The sequence below is a fragment of the Alligator mississippiensis genome, chromosome 5, assembly GCF_030867095.1.
Source record: "Alligator mississippiensis isolate rAllMis1 chromosome 5, rAllMis1, whole genome shotgun sequence".
Classification (NCBI taxonomy): domain Eukaryota; kingdom Metazoa; phylum Chordata; order Crocodylia; family Alligatoridae; genus Alligator; species Alligator mississippiensis.
In genome coordinates this window covers 157,922,024-157,938,160 of record NC_081828.1, presented here as the reverse complement: position 1 = coordinate 157,938,160, position 16,137 = coordinate 157,922,024, and the positions used below count along the sequence as shown (strand labels likewise).

The 16,137-nt window shown below is 43.5% G+C and overlaps 1 protein-coding gene across 17 annotated transcripts in view; it reads right to left on the bottom strand.

Annotated features, from left to right (window-relative positions):
• The window catches only part of GSDME (gasdermin E), a 99,177-nt gene that overhangs the window by 54,261 nt on the left and 28,779 nt on the right, over nt 1-16,137 (bottom strand). For 9 of the 17 annotated variants that reach the window (XM_059728911.1, XM_059728909.1, XM_059728913.1 and 6 more), the window contains 5 exons: nt 15,875-16,063; nt 13,786-13,913; nt 13,492-13,675; nt 10,903-10,976; nt 4,721-6,281 (listed from right to left, as the gene is read on the bottom strand). In XM_059728911.1, coding sequence (XP_059584894.1) covers nt 5,847-6,281; nt 10,903-10,976; nt 13,492-13,675; nt 13,786-13,913; nt 15,875-16,063 — 1,010 coding nt within the window. In that variant the 3' untranslated portion in view covers nt 4,721-5,846. The other 8 variants (XR_009462621.1, XM_059728917.1, XM_059728918.1 and 5 more) reach the window with 4 other exon arrangements.

Genomic DNA, 16,137 nt, shown 5'->3' with positions numbered 1-16,137 from the left:
GTGTAATAGTTTTAATCAGCAGGGATCCTGGTTTTCTCCAATTAAAAAAAATCCAAAATTCTTTGATTTAACCCCCCTCTCCCAAATCCACATTTTTCTGTGATTATGAAACACAACTGCACACACAGGGAAGAATCCAAGTACAGGCATTCAATGTGCCAAAATCTACATATTGAGGCACCAAAGACCTGATGTGAAATGAACTGACAAAGTACTGAAAACAAAGGTACTATTAACAAGAACTACGGAATTGTCTTAAAAACCCTGACCAGACACTGCGCGACTATGGGCTAAAGAAAACAACAATTACAAGTTTCCAATTATGGTTGCTGGAGTCATGAGTGGTGCACTTAAGTACAGGTTTCCCTTACCAGCCACAGGGGTTAAGTTCCTGTGGTTGGCAAAACTAAAGACTTATGGGAAAAATGGGGTTAGGGACTTCAATACTGTACATTATAGTGTATAAAAATCATTTTTACCTGCCTTTGATACACAGGGTGGTCAACCAGGTGTAGGCATACCCCTAGGGGTACATAGATTATAGGGGGCATGTGCTAGTGGACGGGGATGGAGCACACCCAGGGTGCTGTGGCAGCGTCCCCCCCAGCGCATTTGCCTCTTACCCTGGGGAAGGGGAAGGGGAAGGGGAGGGGAGGGGAGGGGAGGGGAGGGCTGCACTGGCCAGCCCTGTGCAGCACACTGTGGTGCTTCCTGGCCCCCACCCACCCAGCCACCCATCTGAATGGCGGGGAGGGGGTCTTTTGGCCCCACCTCTGACGGCACGTGATTGGCTGGTCAGCCCACAGAAAATTAACCAGGTAAGTCAGCAGTCAACCTCAGTGTCAAAGGAAGAGTGTGATAAAATGGTGCTAATAGGCTTGAAGCAGTGACTGAAGCTGGAGCCCTGTAAGAGGGCTGACAGATCTGGGAACAGGGCTGGCAAAGGCAGTCAGAGTAGCAGAGACTACAGCTCCAGCTGGATCGTCAAATCAATCTGTGGTTTAAAACAAAAATGACACAACTGGAGATGGGATGGTAGAAGTCTGACACTCAAGTCAGTGGTACTGAGTATCAGATTTGGGACAACTACATACTAAAGGAGAAGCTGCTGCAACATCCAGTATGAAGCGAGTCTGGTTCCTTTAATTGTGCAGGACAATGCCTTTCCAGAAATATTGATGGCTGTTTGTTGCCTTAACCAAAAATTAAAAGGAATAGTGATTTCTGCCTGCGGACAATCTAAATGAATCTTGGGCTGCATCAAGGTGTGCTATGAAATTGCCAATATGAATTCACTAATCTCTGTTAGGGAACATTTAAAGAACATTTCACTGGAGCCCAGGCAAATTCAGTCCAAGACAACCATCTGGAGCTCCATGCACTCCGTTACCAACACAGTGCTATCACTGATGCCCCCAGAATGCCCCAAAAGAACATTTCACTGGAGCCCTTCATTTGACATGGCTGTCCTTCAGTAACTATGAGGTGCAATTCTACATGGAGTTGTTCACAGTCACCCTAGAGTGGGAATGTGTGTGGACAAGTACTCCAAGAAGAAAGGAGTGACTTGCCAGTTAATGGAGTGCTTTGAGCTGTGACCTTTATGTAGATTCCACATCCCATCCTTCTCCTCGTACTCAGAGGCTGACAGGAGGCAGAGAAGTAGGAAACATGCAACGCCCTTAAAGAGCCCATCTTAAAGAACTCCAGTTACCTGGAAAAAAAACCTCTCTTGTCTCACTAGGAGGTTGGAGCTTGCCTCAGGTTAGCTGTAATGTCCAGTCAATCAACTCTTGAGTTTGTATCCACCAGTGGCAGCTCCCAAATTGTCCCTGGAGGATGTGATGAGTCATTTGGTAAATGAGCCATCCCTCTGGCAGCCAATCACTGACTTCTGCTGCTAGCAGGCCGGTGGCCCTGCCCCAAACACAGCCTTCAAAGCAGGAAGGCAGAGAGTTAAACTCTCTGTACAAGTCTCCTGGTGAACTTAACCTGCCCTGATTCTACCATTTTGCTGTGATTCTCATATCTGCTCTTGTGCTTTTGGTAGCTGTATCTGGCTTCTGACCTTTGACTTGCTCCTGACAACTTTCAGCTTCTGACCCCCGAGCTATTCTTGACTCTGGCTCCTGGCCTTGGCCTGTCTCAGCATCTGACCCTGAGTTCCTAACCCTGGAAGGATCTGTGGAGCTCTTGACTCCTTGGCTCCTAATCCTAGTGTGATCTGTCTCTTCAAACTTTGGCTGCTTGATCCTGGCTTGCCTTGTGCTTGCAGCCCTGGTTCCCAGCTCACACTTAGTCTCCAGTGCCTGCACTGATTTTGGATCCTTGTGCTTTTGCTGTCTTTATGTACCACTACTCTGGCTTCCTGGGCTATTTGTGACCACAACTTCAGTATCCAAACTTAGGCTATCACACTGTCCTCCCTCCGGTCTTGGGACTTAACCAGTTTCTCAGACAGAACCAGTAAGCCTGATTGTCCATTCCCAGTCTGGACAGAGAAATTCTGGATGGAAGGCTTTTGCAAATTTAGATTTTTCTACAGCCATAGATGGGGGTAAAGAGCTCCTCCCTCAGCAGTTAAGAGCTTGTGCAGAGGAAGCAGCCCTGTGGCTGTTTTTTGTCCCTGTTCACCACAGATGAGAGCAGAGAGCTCCTGTCCTGCTAGCACTTCAGGTCACAGCACTTACATGCGTACTTCCACTGTGCTGTGTGTAACACTATTGATCCTGGGAGTGCTGGCAGCTGGTTACCAGAATTCAAACTACCACCTCAGAAAGATCACAGGATCCATGCAGCCACATGGATCAAAGGGTTTTAGAAATTCAGATTTCTTTACAATTTCCCCAGTACACTCCCTGCCAAATACCATGGGGAAGGGAAGGGAAGAATATGGCACCCTGATTTGCTCACAATAATGCCTCTCAAATCACATCCTCCCACAACTTTTAGCTCTGCAATTCCTGGTTTTCAGCCTGTTTTTATTCCCAACTCTTGATTTCCAGATCCTAGAAGGGTGTAGAGAACACATGTGCTCCTCAGCAACTTCATCTCCCTTGTAATGTTTAGAATCCTGAAGCCAAATATTCAGCTCTCAGCACCTGGTTGCTATTCTGTTCCCCCATTTAACTTTTATAATACTTTAATCATTTCCAGGTCAACAGTGCCTAGCAATCCAGAGTGGTTATTAAATGAGGGTGATAACCAGCAACACACTGGGTAAAGGAGAACATTTCCCAGATAAATCTAGCCAAAATATTCCTGGTGCCAGTTTGGCAGACTTAGGCACACAAGGAGAAACATGCTGTTTAGGACTGGTCTTAAAAGTTTCTATTTACAGGTACCTGATAACTTGCAGTATGTCTACCAAATGGAAAACACAAATAATTCTGAACATGGAACTGCTGTAGGAGCAAACATTACCTTTAGAGAAAAAGGCTCTCATTTTTAAAAGTGGAAACAAAAGCAATAGGGGGAAGTAACTGGGAAAGAAGGGCGTATGCTGCCCTCATGAAATACCCTATCATAAAAATAACTGGGCAAAACACTGTACACAGGCTTATCACAAACTATTTATAGGATAAGATCTCAATCAAATGGGAAGTAGTGCCAAGCAGACTTTCATGTGTCCTCTAGTTGCTCATGTGCTATTCCCAGAAGAATCACTATATTCATAATGCATAAACAGTGGGGATAAAATGAAACTAGGTTATTAATCATTCCACTATTTTCACATAAAATGTTTAAGAAAAAAAATCTGATAAATGCACTGTTGGAATAGAAATGCTTTATTAAAACAGGGATTGGCAATAGCAGACCAAAGGACTTCTGGTACAATTCCTTGTTCACTGACAAACATGTGCAATGACAGCAACTGATAAAAGCTTGCATCTACCAATCAGACAGACACTTATAAGACCTCCATTACCACAGACACTGAGCACCTCACAATCTTTATCATCATCATTATACAGATGAGGAACCAAGGCAAAAAAAGACTAATGGCCATATTTTTTAGGGGTTTTTGGTACCTAAAAAATGTAGGTAGGTTGCACGATTAGGTGCTTTTGTGAGTGTCACCTAAACTGTAATTTCAATGAGAGTTAGGCATTAAGTGTGTTTTCAAATTCCACATAGAAGGCTCTGTGCATCTTTAGCCACTGAAGAAGTACGCTTTGACAATGTGGCCTTAATGGACTTGCTCAACACCACCCAGGAAGGGAGCAGAAGCCTGAACCCAGGTCTCCAGAGTCTGAAACAACTGTCCTAATTACTGAGCCATACTTTCTGACTATGTACAATTTCTCAGTGGTGTCCCTGTTTATTTTGCAGTCAGCTATGTGGTATGAAAACATTATTATTAGACACATCTGCAAAGAAATCTTTCCAAACTAGTACTGACAATTATTTCCAGTGTGCTTTCTCCCCGTTTCGATGTTCAGAGAAAGCTATTAGGAACAAAGATGAAAGATAAAGTAATGTGTGCAATCAAACACTTTGTTTTCATTAAATACAATCCACCAGGAGATGTCCTGGGGGTAAAACAACTGGGTTTTCTAGACTTAAGCAGTGTAACCCTTGTACTCAAACATCAAAAGCAAGCATTGTTTTTTTGAAGGGGGAGTGTAGTAGGCATTAAATGCAATATGTAGCCAAAGCTTTCTAACTTGCAACAAAAAGTAATTAGCAAAGATCGAATAACAGATATTGTACACTGGTGTAATCACAAAGATTTTATTAGTTTTAGGAAATTCTATACAAAAGACATGATATTTGCTACATCTGGAGTATGAGCATAAATACATCTGAGCTACAACGGGTCAAATAAAAACATACACATTACTGAGTTCCCCCAAGGCTGAGCTGGGCAGTGCTCAAAAGTGTTTTACAGGAATAGGCAGACAAGATTCCTTGGGTGAATTTGATATCTTTTATTAGACCAACCCAAATGGTTGGAGAATAGTTATTAAGCAAGCTTTCGGGTTCAAAAACCCTTCGTCAGGCTAAGGAAGCTTCAGCAGTTGGTGTGTGCTCTTCCTGGATGGAATGAAAAGTAAAGAAGCCAGGGGCTGGGCTGGGCTGGGGAGTCAGTTGCCAGGCAGATTATAATGTATCAAAAATCCAATGTCTATGTTTAGTCCCTGATCTCTAGTATCCAGGAGGTTGATGAAATGGAGCTCATAGGCTCGTCTCTGGGAAGTGTTCTGTAAGTTTCCCTTGAGGATCAGGACTGAGAGATTGGAGAGAGAGTGGCCCTCCTGTGAGAATGTGCCCCCACCGGTAATTGGGTGTTTCTGTCTTTGATGGATTTCTGGTGTGCGTTCAGTCTGGTGCGCAGTTGTTGTTTGGTCTCTCCTACATATTTTCCATCAGGGCATTTGGTGCACTGGATGAGGTATATTACATTCCTGGAGGTGCAGCTGTAAGATCCTGGCATGCTGATGGCTCTGTTGTGGGGTGTAGTAATAGTGGGGGTGGTGGAGATGTGTTGGCAGGTTTTGCATTTCTTGTCCTGGCATGGTCTGGATCCTTTTGGTGTGTTCTGGGGCTGAGGAAGTTTGCTTCTGGTGATGAGGTTGGCGAGGTTCGGTGCTTGTTTGAAGGCTAGGATGGGTGGCTCCGGGAAGATCTTTTTAAGAATAGGGTCTCTTTCTAGTATGGGTTGCAATTTATTGAGGATTTTCCATACAGGTTCAAGGGATGGGTGATACGTCATAACCAGCGGTGTGCGATTTGTGGGTGTTTTTCTTCTGTACTGCAGCAGCTCTTCACGTGGTATCCAGGTGGCTCTTTCAAACGTGCGATCTACCTCTCTGGAGGAGTGTCCTTGCTGGGTTAAAGCCTTTTTAAGATTGGCGAGGTGGCGATCCCAGGTGTTCTCTTCGGTACAAATGCGGTGGTATCTGAGGGCTTGGCTGTATATCACAGCTTTTTTTAGGGTGATTGCTGGTTCTGTGCAGATATGTATGTTGGTCTGTGGGTTTCTTGTATACCGTGGTCTGTATTTTACCCTTCTGGTTACTGATCATTGCATCTAAAAAGGAGATGTTGGTGTTGGAGTATTCTACAGAAAGTCGGATGGAGGGATGGTGACTGTTGAATTTCTGATGGAACTCAATCAGAGATTGCAGGTTCTCAGTCCAAATGATGATGTCATCGATGTATCTTAAGTATAGCAAGGGTTTGATGGTGCAGTTCTTGAGGAAGTCTTCTTCCAGGTGGCTCATAAAAAGGTTGGCATACTGTGGGGCCATTTTAGTGCCCATAGCTGTTCCCATCATCTGGAGGAAGTGTTGATTATTAAAAGTGAAATTGTTGTGTGTGAGGATGAAGTGTATAAGCTCAGTGATATCTTTGGGTCTGTATTCTGGGTTGTAATCTTGTTCCTGTAGATATGTAAGGCAGGCTTGGATGCCATCCTGGTGTGGGATGTTGGTATATAGGCTGGTAACATCCATGGTGGCTAGGAGTGTAGGCACTAAATCTAAACAACGCACATGTTGGGATGCAATGCCCTTGGATTTTCCATGCTTATCCATCAACTCAGTTATCAAATTTAGTAATTTAGTCTCCCAGTCACAATTACTACAAATTAGCAGGACTCAAGTGCATTTCAAATGTGCTATTTATTCATGCAGTCTATTCAGCGATTATTCTAGCCTCTTTAGTCCTTAAAGTCTGTGTATACTAGTGTCACTGCTATGATTGTAGTAAAAAGTAGATGCACCACAGGTAGCTTTAAAGAAGCTAACTGGTAGCTGCGTACCTGCAGCAGCATGGATGCGAGCACAGGCTATCTAGGTGTGTCCAGGTAAATGGGCAGGTTTAACAAGGCCATGCTGGGATCTGTGTTGCTATGCCATGACTCCTATTGATATCTGAGCTACTCAGTTTGAAGCTATCTTGGTTATGTCTACTAGACTGCAGATAGATACGAATGCAGCACAGATGTACCGTAAGAGGAAAGAACAGGCTAGAATAATAACTGAACATACTGCAATACATAGAGATACCCTTACAGGTTCCCACCTAAAGCATAAAACCCATACAATGCAATATAAAGAATGAATGGAAAAAATCTAGGTTCTTTCATAGTTACAGCTTTCACTGTAGACTCTGTCATTTTGAGGTTAATGTTTGATGAGGTGAACAGCCTCTGCACTATGTGAAATCTTCCTGTGTCACTGAAAGTGGCCATAGTAGGGTCAGTCAGTGGCAAAGTGCCATCAGCTGAAACAACGTTAGGCTGCATTGATAGAGAGAGAGAGAAAGACAGAGATATGAAGGCTGCTTTCTGAGAAGTATAATTTCTGACATTGTGCTCTCTTGCAAAAACTGGAGAAGAGCTCCAATTCTGACAAAAAAAATTCTCTCACCATCTCACAGCTAAAGTTACATTTAATGTAAAGTTCAACAAGTCTGATACATTCAGCCTTAACTGAGACTTAATACACTGCTGCACTTTCAGAAGGGTCTGCTAATTTGGGATTGTAACAGGGGGCCTGCTCGGGGCTGACTTCCCAGTGGCCCGCCCACCTGTTTCTGGGCTACCCACCCGCCTTCTCGCCCACCATGCCTTGTTGGTAATTAGTTAATGATGTAATTAAGCAGGAGGCTACCCATTTCCTGCCCCGATGCCAGGGAGTGCTATCTGCGGCTCCGTTCCTCCTCTACACCGCAATTCAAGCCTTGCAGATGGCATCTAGGTGTTATCATAATCACTGGCCCCCCATGCTGGGCCCCAGAACCCTCCTAATTGAACCCCACCTGGATTCCTCCCCTCAGCTGGTCTCATCCACTTTCATCCTGGGCAGCATAGCTCCCTCAACCGCTTCCCCTCCCGGGTGTGTCCCTCCCAGGACCTTTGGCTCCTCTAGCCCTGGCCCACCTCCAGGCCAGTCAGGACCCCAGGCCCACAGCTCTTGGGCGTTCCTCGCAATGGGCCCCCCGGCCCTTCGACTCTTCCAGTCCTGGCCCCAGCATGGACCAGTCAGGGGAAGTCCAGACAGGCCTGAGTCTATGGCCTTTTCTCTCTTTCCGAGGGTCCGCCCTCCAGGCCCTCCAAACAAGGGCTAACCCACCCGGTCGTGGGGGCTAGGGGTTAAGGCACCCCGACCTGCCTTTCACTAGGGTGGTAACTGGCCTGGCATTTCCTGGGGGCTCCCGCGCCACTGGGAGCCCCACCAGGCTGCCCACTCCCGGCAGGGTGCAGTTTTAGGTCTTGCCCAGGACCAGGAGCCTCCTGACCATCCCCTACAGCTCCTCCCTCACCTCCAGATGACACCAGCAGCCCTCTGGCCAGGCGGTGTTATTGCCTGGCCTCCAGCAGCAGAACTGCCCTGTGCAAATGGGCAGCCCCAGATTCAAAACGGCTGCCCTCATCAGGCACCTGGCAGCTGCCAGCTCCAGGCCCTAAAAGTGGCAGGCACAACCAGTGCCCTGCCACAGGGATACTTCCATTTTGGGGTATAATTTGAGGAAACCTGGACCTGGCTTTCAAATGATCTCAGTGCCCTGTAATGCTGAGGCCTTGAATGGGAGCTTTTGGTAGATGAGAAATCTAACTGAGACATACTGACCAGGTCATCAATAACTGAGGCACACATTTTGTGCCAAAATTCATGCGAAAATCAAAGTAGGTGCTTGGTTTTAAAAGAAAGCCATGTTTCAACTACAATCCTTAAAAGATGAGTGAAGACTCTTGCTCAGGTTTTGATTGTGGGGCTACCTATCTTCCAATGCATTTTTCAGCCCTTTGTAACCTGATGTCACTGGTTTGAAAGAAAGGATGAAATCCCATATAGTCTTTTCTAGGTCCTATAAATATGAGCCCCTGAGTCGGCACTTGCAATTACTTCATTTGGCCAGAGGATTTCTAAAAGTATTTGCTGCAGGGTTCCCTATACGCATAGGTAAGTAGTGAGACACCAGTGCACTGCCTATAGTGTTATAGCCTACCTCACATACTAGGCATCTGCTCTAACTCTGCATACTCCTAATCCATTCCCTTTACTTGTTTACAGTCTTAGCTATCATTCTGCTACCAAATGACCAGCTCAGCTTCTCTCTCTCCATGTAATATTTTACCTGGATCCTTGTTCTCCACATACAGATGGCTACTTCATTAGTGTCTGTTTCTTCTCTCTAACTAATGTTTTGTCACTGAATTCAGCAGATTCTAGAACAAATGATATTTTCCCCTCAAAAACCCTTGCTTACAACATTTTAGTATACAGGCTCTGATCCTCTGACCTTCAGAATCACCACTGCCAATGTAACAGGGGTGTAGGTAGTAGCTGTGTTGGTCTAAGGGTATAGGAAGACAATTCTTTGGGTGAATCTGATATCTTTTATTAGATCAACTTGAATAGTTGGAAAACAATTTCTTAGCAAGCTTTCAGATTTAAAAACCCTTTGTCAGGCTGAGGAAGCATATGCAGTTGGTGTGTGCTCGTCCTGGACAGAATGAATAGTAAAGAAGCCAGGGGCTGGTACGCATGCAAGAAAGGCAGTCAGTGAAGATGTAAATTGAGGAGTCAGTGGGTGAGAGACCAGGGGGGTGAATATAGCAGGTAAACAGTGGAGACATACCTGGGGAGTCATATGTTAGGCAGGTTATAATGTGTCATAAATCCAATGTCTATATTTAGTCCATAGGCAGACAAGTTTCTTCGGGTGAATCTGATATCTTTTATTAGATCAACCAAAATAGCTGGAAAACAATTAAGCAAGCTTTCAAGTTCAAAAACCCTTTGTCAGGCTAAGGAAGTTTCAGCAGTTGGTGTGTGTTGTCTTCCTGGATGGAATGAAAAGTAAAGAAGCCAGGGACTGGGCTGGTATGCATACAAGATAGGCAGTCAGTGAAGATTAGACTGAAGAGTCAACGGGTGAGAGACAGGCTGGGTGAGGGGGGAGAGAAGGGGGATGAAAAGTGGAGAAATACCTGCAGAGTCAGATGTCAGGCAGGTTACAATGTGTCATAAATCCAATGTCTATATTTAGTCCATGATTTTTAGTATCCAAGAGGTTGATGAAGTGGAGTTCGTAGGCTCATCTCTGGGAAGTGTTTTGTAAGTTTCCTTTGAGGATCAGGACTGAGAGGTTGGAGAGAGAGTGGTTTTCTACATTAGTCCATGACTTTTTGTATCCTGGGGGTTGATGAAGCAGAGTTCATAGGCTCATCTGTGAAAAGTGTTTTGTAAATTCCCTTTGAGGATTAGAACTGAGAGATTGGAGAGAGTGGTTTTGTTGTGAAAACTGTGCCCCAACAGGTAATTGTGTATTCTTGTCTTTAATAGATTTCTGGTGTGCATTCAGTCTGGTGCGCAGTTGTTGTTTGGTCTTTACTATTCATTACTGTCTTTACTATTCATTCCATTCAGGAACAGCACACACCAACTGCAGATGCTTCCTCAGCCTGACAAAGGGTTTTTAAACCCGAAAGTTCGCTAAGAAAAAGATTTCCAGCTATTCAAGTCGGTCTAATAAAAGATATCAGATTCACACAAATAACCTTGTCTGCTCACGTAATGCTCTTACCACAGGGAAATTTCTATCTGTCGGGGAAGAGGTACCCACTGAAGGTTCTCCTAGTAATCCAATTAGACTTTTAATAAAATAAAAACACAGCTTTTGCCACTCAAACCACAGTTGCCATTCTCTCTTGCTCACGTTTAATGACATACATGTGTTGAATGCAATAACCCCATCTTCAGATTAATTTAACATTTATTTGTCATTTTAACAGACTTTTTTACATTCTGACTAGGCTACTCTCTACTACAGCCAGAAGAGATTCTGACATCTCTTGTGGGCAAGAGCTACGGTTAGCCAGAGCTTACAGAATCACGATAATCTGCAGTGCTGGACTTTGAATAGTACATTCAATTTTTGATTACTTACCAAACAACACAAGGCAGAGACCACCTGCAGATCACAGCAAGCACCCAGGAGGGCAAGGGTGTCATCAGGCAGCTCTGTGAAGGAGTTTTAAAAGGAGAAAAAGTCAGTCTGCAATGAGCTCTGCAGCAGGTTGGCTGTAGAAAAGGAGATGGTGTATATGCATACAAGCGACCTAAGCCTGCAAATGCCCTTATGCAATTCTTACGCTGGGCAGGGAATGGCCCCTGCCTCCTGGAGGGCTTTTCACGTGCAGTCCTGCATGACTGCAACTTTGGACAGCACTGCAGTCCTCCACAATTATCACTGTCCTGTATTAAGCAGTGTCAGGGGGCTGTGTGCCCAGATGCCAGGCCCTTCTTTGCAGGTACACAGGTGGCTCTGGGGGTAGAACCAGTACATGGAAAAAAATGTGCGCAAAAATCTCACATAGACTACCTCAGCTCTTGGGAGAAACACCTGGAAGGGAGCAAGTAACATTCATTCCACCTTGTCACAGGCAACCACTAGGCATCTCTCCAGTGCCTGGCTCGGGTATTAACTCAGGGTGTGCATCTAAGGACAGGGTCTGTTCTATGCAATACCACTGCAATCCCCAGAAAAGTAACAGCTACAAAGTGGCCTTTTTTTGGTTACTGCTACAGCTCCAGTTACATGTGGATGTTAAAACTAAACGTTACAGCCAAAGCAAACTGATCAGTATAACACACTTGTTTAACTGTGCATCACTGCTTGTAGCACTTGACAAGTGCTGTTACACTAGTGACTCTGTTATGTTTGCTTTATTTTGCATCTCTGCAACTGGGTCTACTGTCAGAATGTCCCCCTTACCTTTCATATACTGGTTGATCAGCTTTAAATGCAAGAAAACTGACATTCTGTTCTACAGTAGAGGTGCACCAATACATCAATCCGATATCAGATCAGCACTGATTTAAGAAACCTGAGTGCATCAGAAATTGGCCTGATATGGCTGATAAATGCCCGTGTACACGTGCAGCCACAGCGCAGCATGTAGGTGGTGAGGAGCACAGCTCAGCAGTGTGGAGAGCTACATGCAGCTGGTAAGTCTGGTGTGGCAGAAGGGGAGCAGCGAGGGAAGGGGTGTGGGGGTGCAGATCAAGGCCCGTGTGGTGAAGGAGGGAGGGGGGGCTGAGGCAGGTGCTGCGCAGCTGGGGTGACGCAGGGTGGGGTGTGGTTCAGAGCCATGGTTCATCTGGGAGATGTGGGTGGTCAGCTCCTGCTGCTGCATGCACCCTGGGAGGGCATGGGGCGGGTGTCGTGTGCCCCATGATCTGCGTGGGGTGGGGTGGGCTGCAGCTGCAGGCTGGGGCCAGAGCAATGCTGGGCTCTTCCCGGTGCCTGGGCTGGGGTGGGCATGGCAGTTCTAGAAGGAAGGGCTATGGCGGGGACTAAGGCGAATTTTGGGGTGGCTGCAGCCCCCCATAGCTTCCTCCCAGCACCACCACTACCCACCCCAAGCGCAGCCTGGATCAGCCCCCCGCCATGTGCCAGGAAGAGCCTGGCACAGCCCCAGCCTCAACCCGCAGCTCGAGCCCACCCTGCTCACAACCCACACAAATCTGGAGACACGCCCCCATGCTCTCCTGGGGTGTGCACTGCGCCAGGACCCGACCCTGCCCTTTGCCCCCCTGATGAGCCATGGCTCCATCCCACACCCTGCCTGGGCAGCGCCTGCCCCAACACCAGTCCCACTCCCTCCCTCACTGCAGGGGGCCTTGATCTCCCCTTACACCACAACAGACTTACCAGGTGCACGCAGCTCTTCAAGCTGCCAGGCTGGTATCGGAAACTGGATCAGTATTGGCTGATATGCCTCCTTAAAAATCGGCTATTGGAATCGGCCCCCAAAATCTCTTTCGGTGCACCCTATTCTACAGTGCAAAATATTTACCTATTTACCTACTGTAACACAGTAACTTAACTTAACTTCCTTTCAATACTTCCCTTAATGTAATGAAGCATTTTTTTTTCTATACAAGAGAGATGGAGGGGAAAAAAGACTGACTTGTATTTGCAGGTGGTTTTTAATTAAAGTTGTGGTGCCAAGTACATTGTGAAGATGGCATTTGTTTGACATTTGGATTTAATTTCCTTTTTCTGTGGTTGCACAACCATCCCTCTAATTGCAATGTCTATGTGTTAAATTTACTTTTTGCTAAATATAGTTTGTATTCAACAACATAAGCCATAGATTTAGCACATGAGGATAACAGCACCTACTGTGCAATCTTTAGCCAGGACAAGATGTGAAAAGTCCAAGGAACAATGAGAACAATAATCAGTTAACAAAACTGAATGAAAAAGTTTGGGTTCAATGGTCCTTTGGGTGAAATGATTTCCATGGGAATGAGAGATTTTACTTGTAAAAATATGCAGAGATTGAGGTTTTAATTTAATATTTAGTCAAGATTACAAACCCCTACATTCAATCACATCTCTATGCGAGTGAAAGAGAGAATTACATGACCTCTCACAACTGTTATAATTACCTAAAAGGAAAACATTTAAACTCTACACCAGGGAAACTTCTAAATGGAAAAGTTGCTAATTGTTCCATTTGTGACATACCTGCTACAGCACTGATCAAGAGGTGAGCAGCTGAGAAGAGTCTTTGCTCTTCCTGTAACAACAGCCCATTCTGTAAACTGTACCCTACCAGCTGCAGAAAGTCTGCTACATCTTGCTGCTGTGCAGGTTTTAGCTCCTTCAGTTCCATCAACTTTGGTTTGTCTCCCATACGAATATTATTTACCTGGAAGCAGAGGAACAAATTAAAAAACTAATTTATAAAAAAACAAAGTTTGAGTAATGGACAGTATCAGCTCTATTAAAAATAATTTTAAAAAAGTCTTGTCGTCTTACCATATCCTCCAGTACAGTCACCAGTTCATCATGATATAAGATTTCATAGAGGGTTTTATATAAAGCCCCTTGCTTGTCATCTGATAACTTCACAAAAGGCTGGAATTGGGTTTTTAACACCGATATGCCTGTCCAATAAAGAAGTATATTGTTAAACTCATGACTCCTTCAAATGCCAGTAAAAGCAAATAAACTGAGAGACTTGAATACCTGTTTAATCACCACAACTTAATACTGTAATTTCTGTCTGTATAATTTCTAATGAAATACTGGGACATATTTGACTCCAAATGTGCTTTATAGTGATCATTCCCAGTTAATTGTCAATGCAAATAAACACTGATATCAGGAATTAACATTCAGTATTATTATTTAATTGTTTCTTATATGAAACCTGTTCATAAATCTGCAAAGAATGTTTCTTTTTAAGGCACAATGTATATTTCTATTACCTAATCTTACATCTCAGGACAGTGGATTTTATTTCTTAACTGGTTCATATTAAGATCTAACTTTATGACTTACCAAGCCTAGTGGTATTAATTCATATTCAGAATTAAAAATTCAGATGGTGATGCTAAGTTCTTATTGTCCTCGTATTTTGACAGACTTAAAAGACTTCATATTAAATATTCATGTATACCCTTTTCTTCTTTGACCAAAAAAGGCATCTTTTTATAAAATGCAAGAGGACCCATTTATTCTTATTTAAAATATTTAATCTATTACAATGCATAGATTAGAAACTCCACAGAGACCTCACTGGACTCCATCCTTCACAATGTAACTGAAGCATGAAGCCAGGATGTTTTATGACTACTAATTATCAATAAGCCAACACTTACTTCACCCATCAGCAGAATTTTAGGGGTTGGAGATGCTTCATGTTATTTTTAGAATAAATTCCCTTCACACAAGAAATACAGCCCCTTAAAATATATATATTTCACATAAAAATAATAAAGCTATTGAAATTACAGTAGTGCCTCTACATACAATACAACCATATAATTACAAAATCAAATATTGTCACAATGCTGTAGGGGTAACTAACTGTAAATCATTTCAATATACCAGTTTTTAAAACCATTTTGTGAAGACAGTAAGTCAATCAAATAAAGTAGAACGACAAATCTGTAAGAACAATAGACACAGTGGGGTTTTAAGCTAAAAAAATAACAGTGACATATAGCCATCCTTCACACACAAAGTGTTATTTGGCCATACAAAGAGATGCATTTATTTCCCTCACTCAAGTCTAAAACTAGAGAAGTATATGTTTTATTCCAGACAACAAAATGGCTATTTTGGTCACAGTTAGTCTATTGACTAATCTGTGAATGCAGGGCCACATTCATAGGTGGCATAAAAAGCAACACATTGTAGAAATGGACACAAGGACAGATCTGCAGTAAGTATCAACAGGAAATACAATATAAAGATTGGAGGCCTGCTTTATATTACCCCATCTTCCTCCTCATTTTTGGTTGCTTTCCTTGCTACAATCCTACCCCTTTCACCACCTCAGTCAGTAAGTTATGCCTAGCCATTTACACTACTTACCAGCATGTAATTTGTACTTCCATTTAAATCACAATGGAATTTAACCCTACTGTTTACCTCCAATTTCTTCCAAGTTTCTCAAAACACAATGATATTCACAGAGAAGAAAAAGGGGGCTGTGTTTTCAGAAATATAAGCTTTATTGAGAATGTTTATACCCAATATACATTTCTCATATTATTACTAAACAAGTAAAGACATAAATCACTATGAATCTCATGCAGTGTAGCTAGAATATAACAACACCGATGCAAAAGAAAAAATACATAAGATTTTGTTTACAAAAAAGGCATTCCATATGCTTTGAGGGTACAGCCAGCTCTCCACATATGTTCATTTCAGTGCTAAATGTCTTTTGATTGTTTCTAAGTGTTCACCAAGGAATTCCTGATAGTGGCTATTCAAATGTGCCAGCAATTTCTATGTAATATTTTGCAAAAATATCTCCTTCTATTAAATTGCTTAACTAGTAATATAAGGGAGAAATGAAGTGTAGTGCAATCAAATAAAGTATTTCTGGTAATACCTTGTTTCAGTACACTTAAGGAAGCATCACTTGGAATAGTATTTTCATCCCCAGAATGTCTCGCACTATCAACAGCATCTGGCTGATAGAAAAAGGAGGTGTCTCTGAATAGTACTGAATGGGGGTAAGAAGAGCCTGCTATGTTTTCTCTTTGAAAACCTCCTTGTTGTCCATTTAGCAGGCAGAATTCTGTAATTTGAAACACATAAGAATAAACAAACCACATGAGGGTACCAAAGCAAATATCAAGCATCATTTCTGAT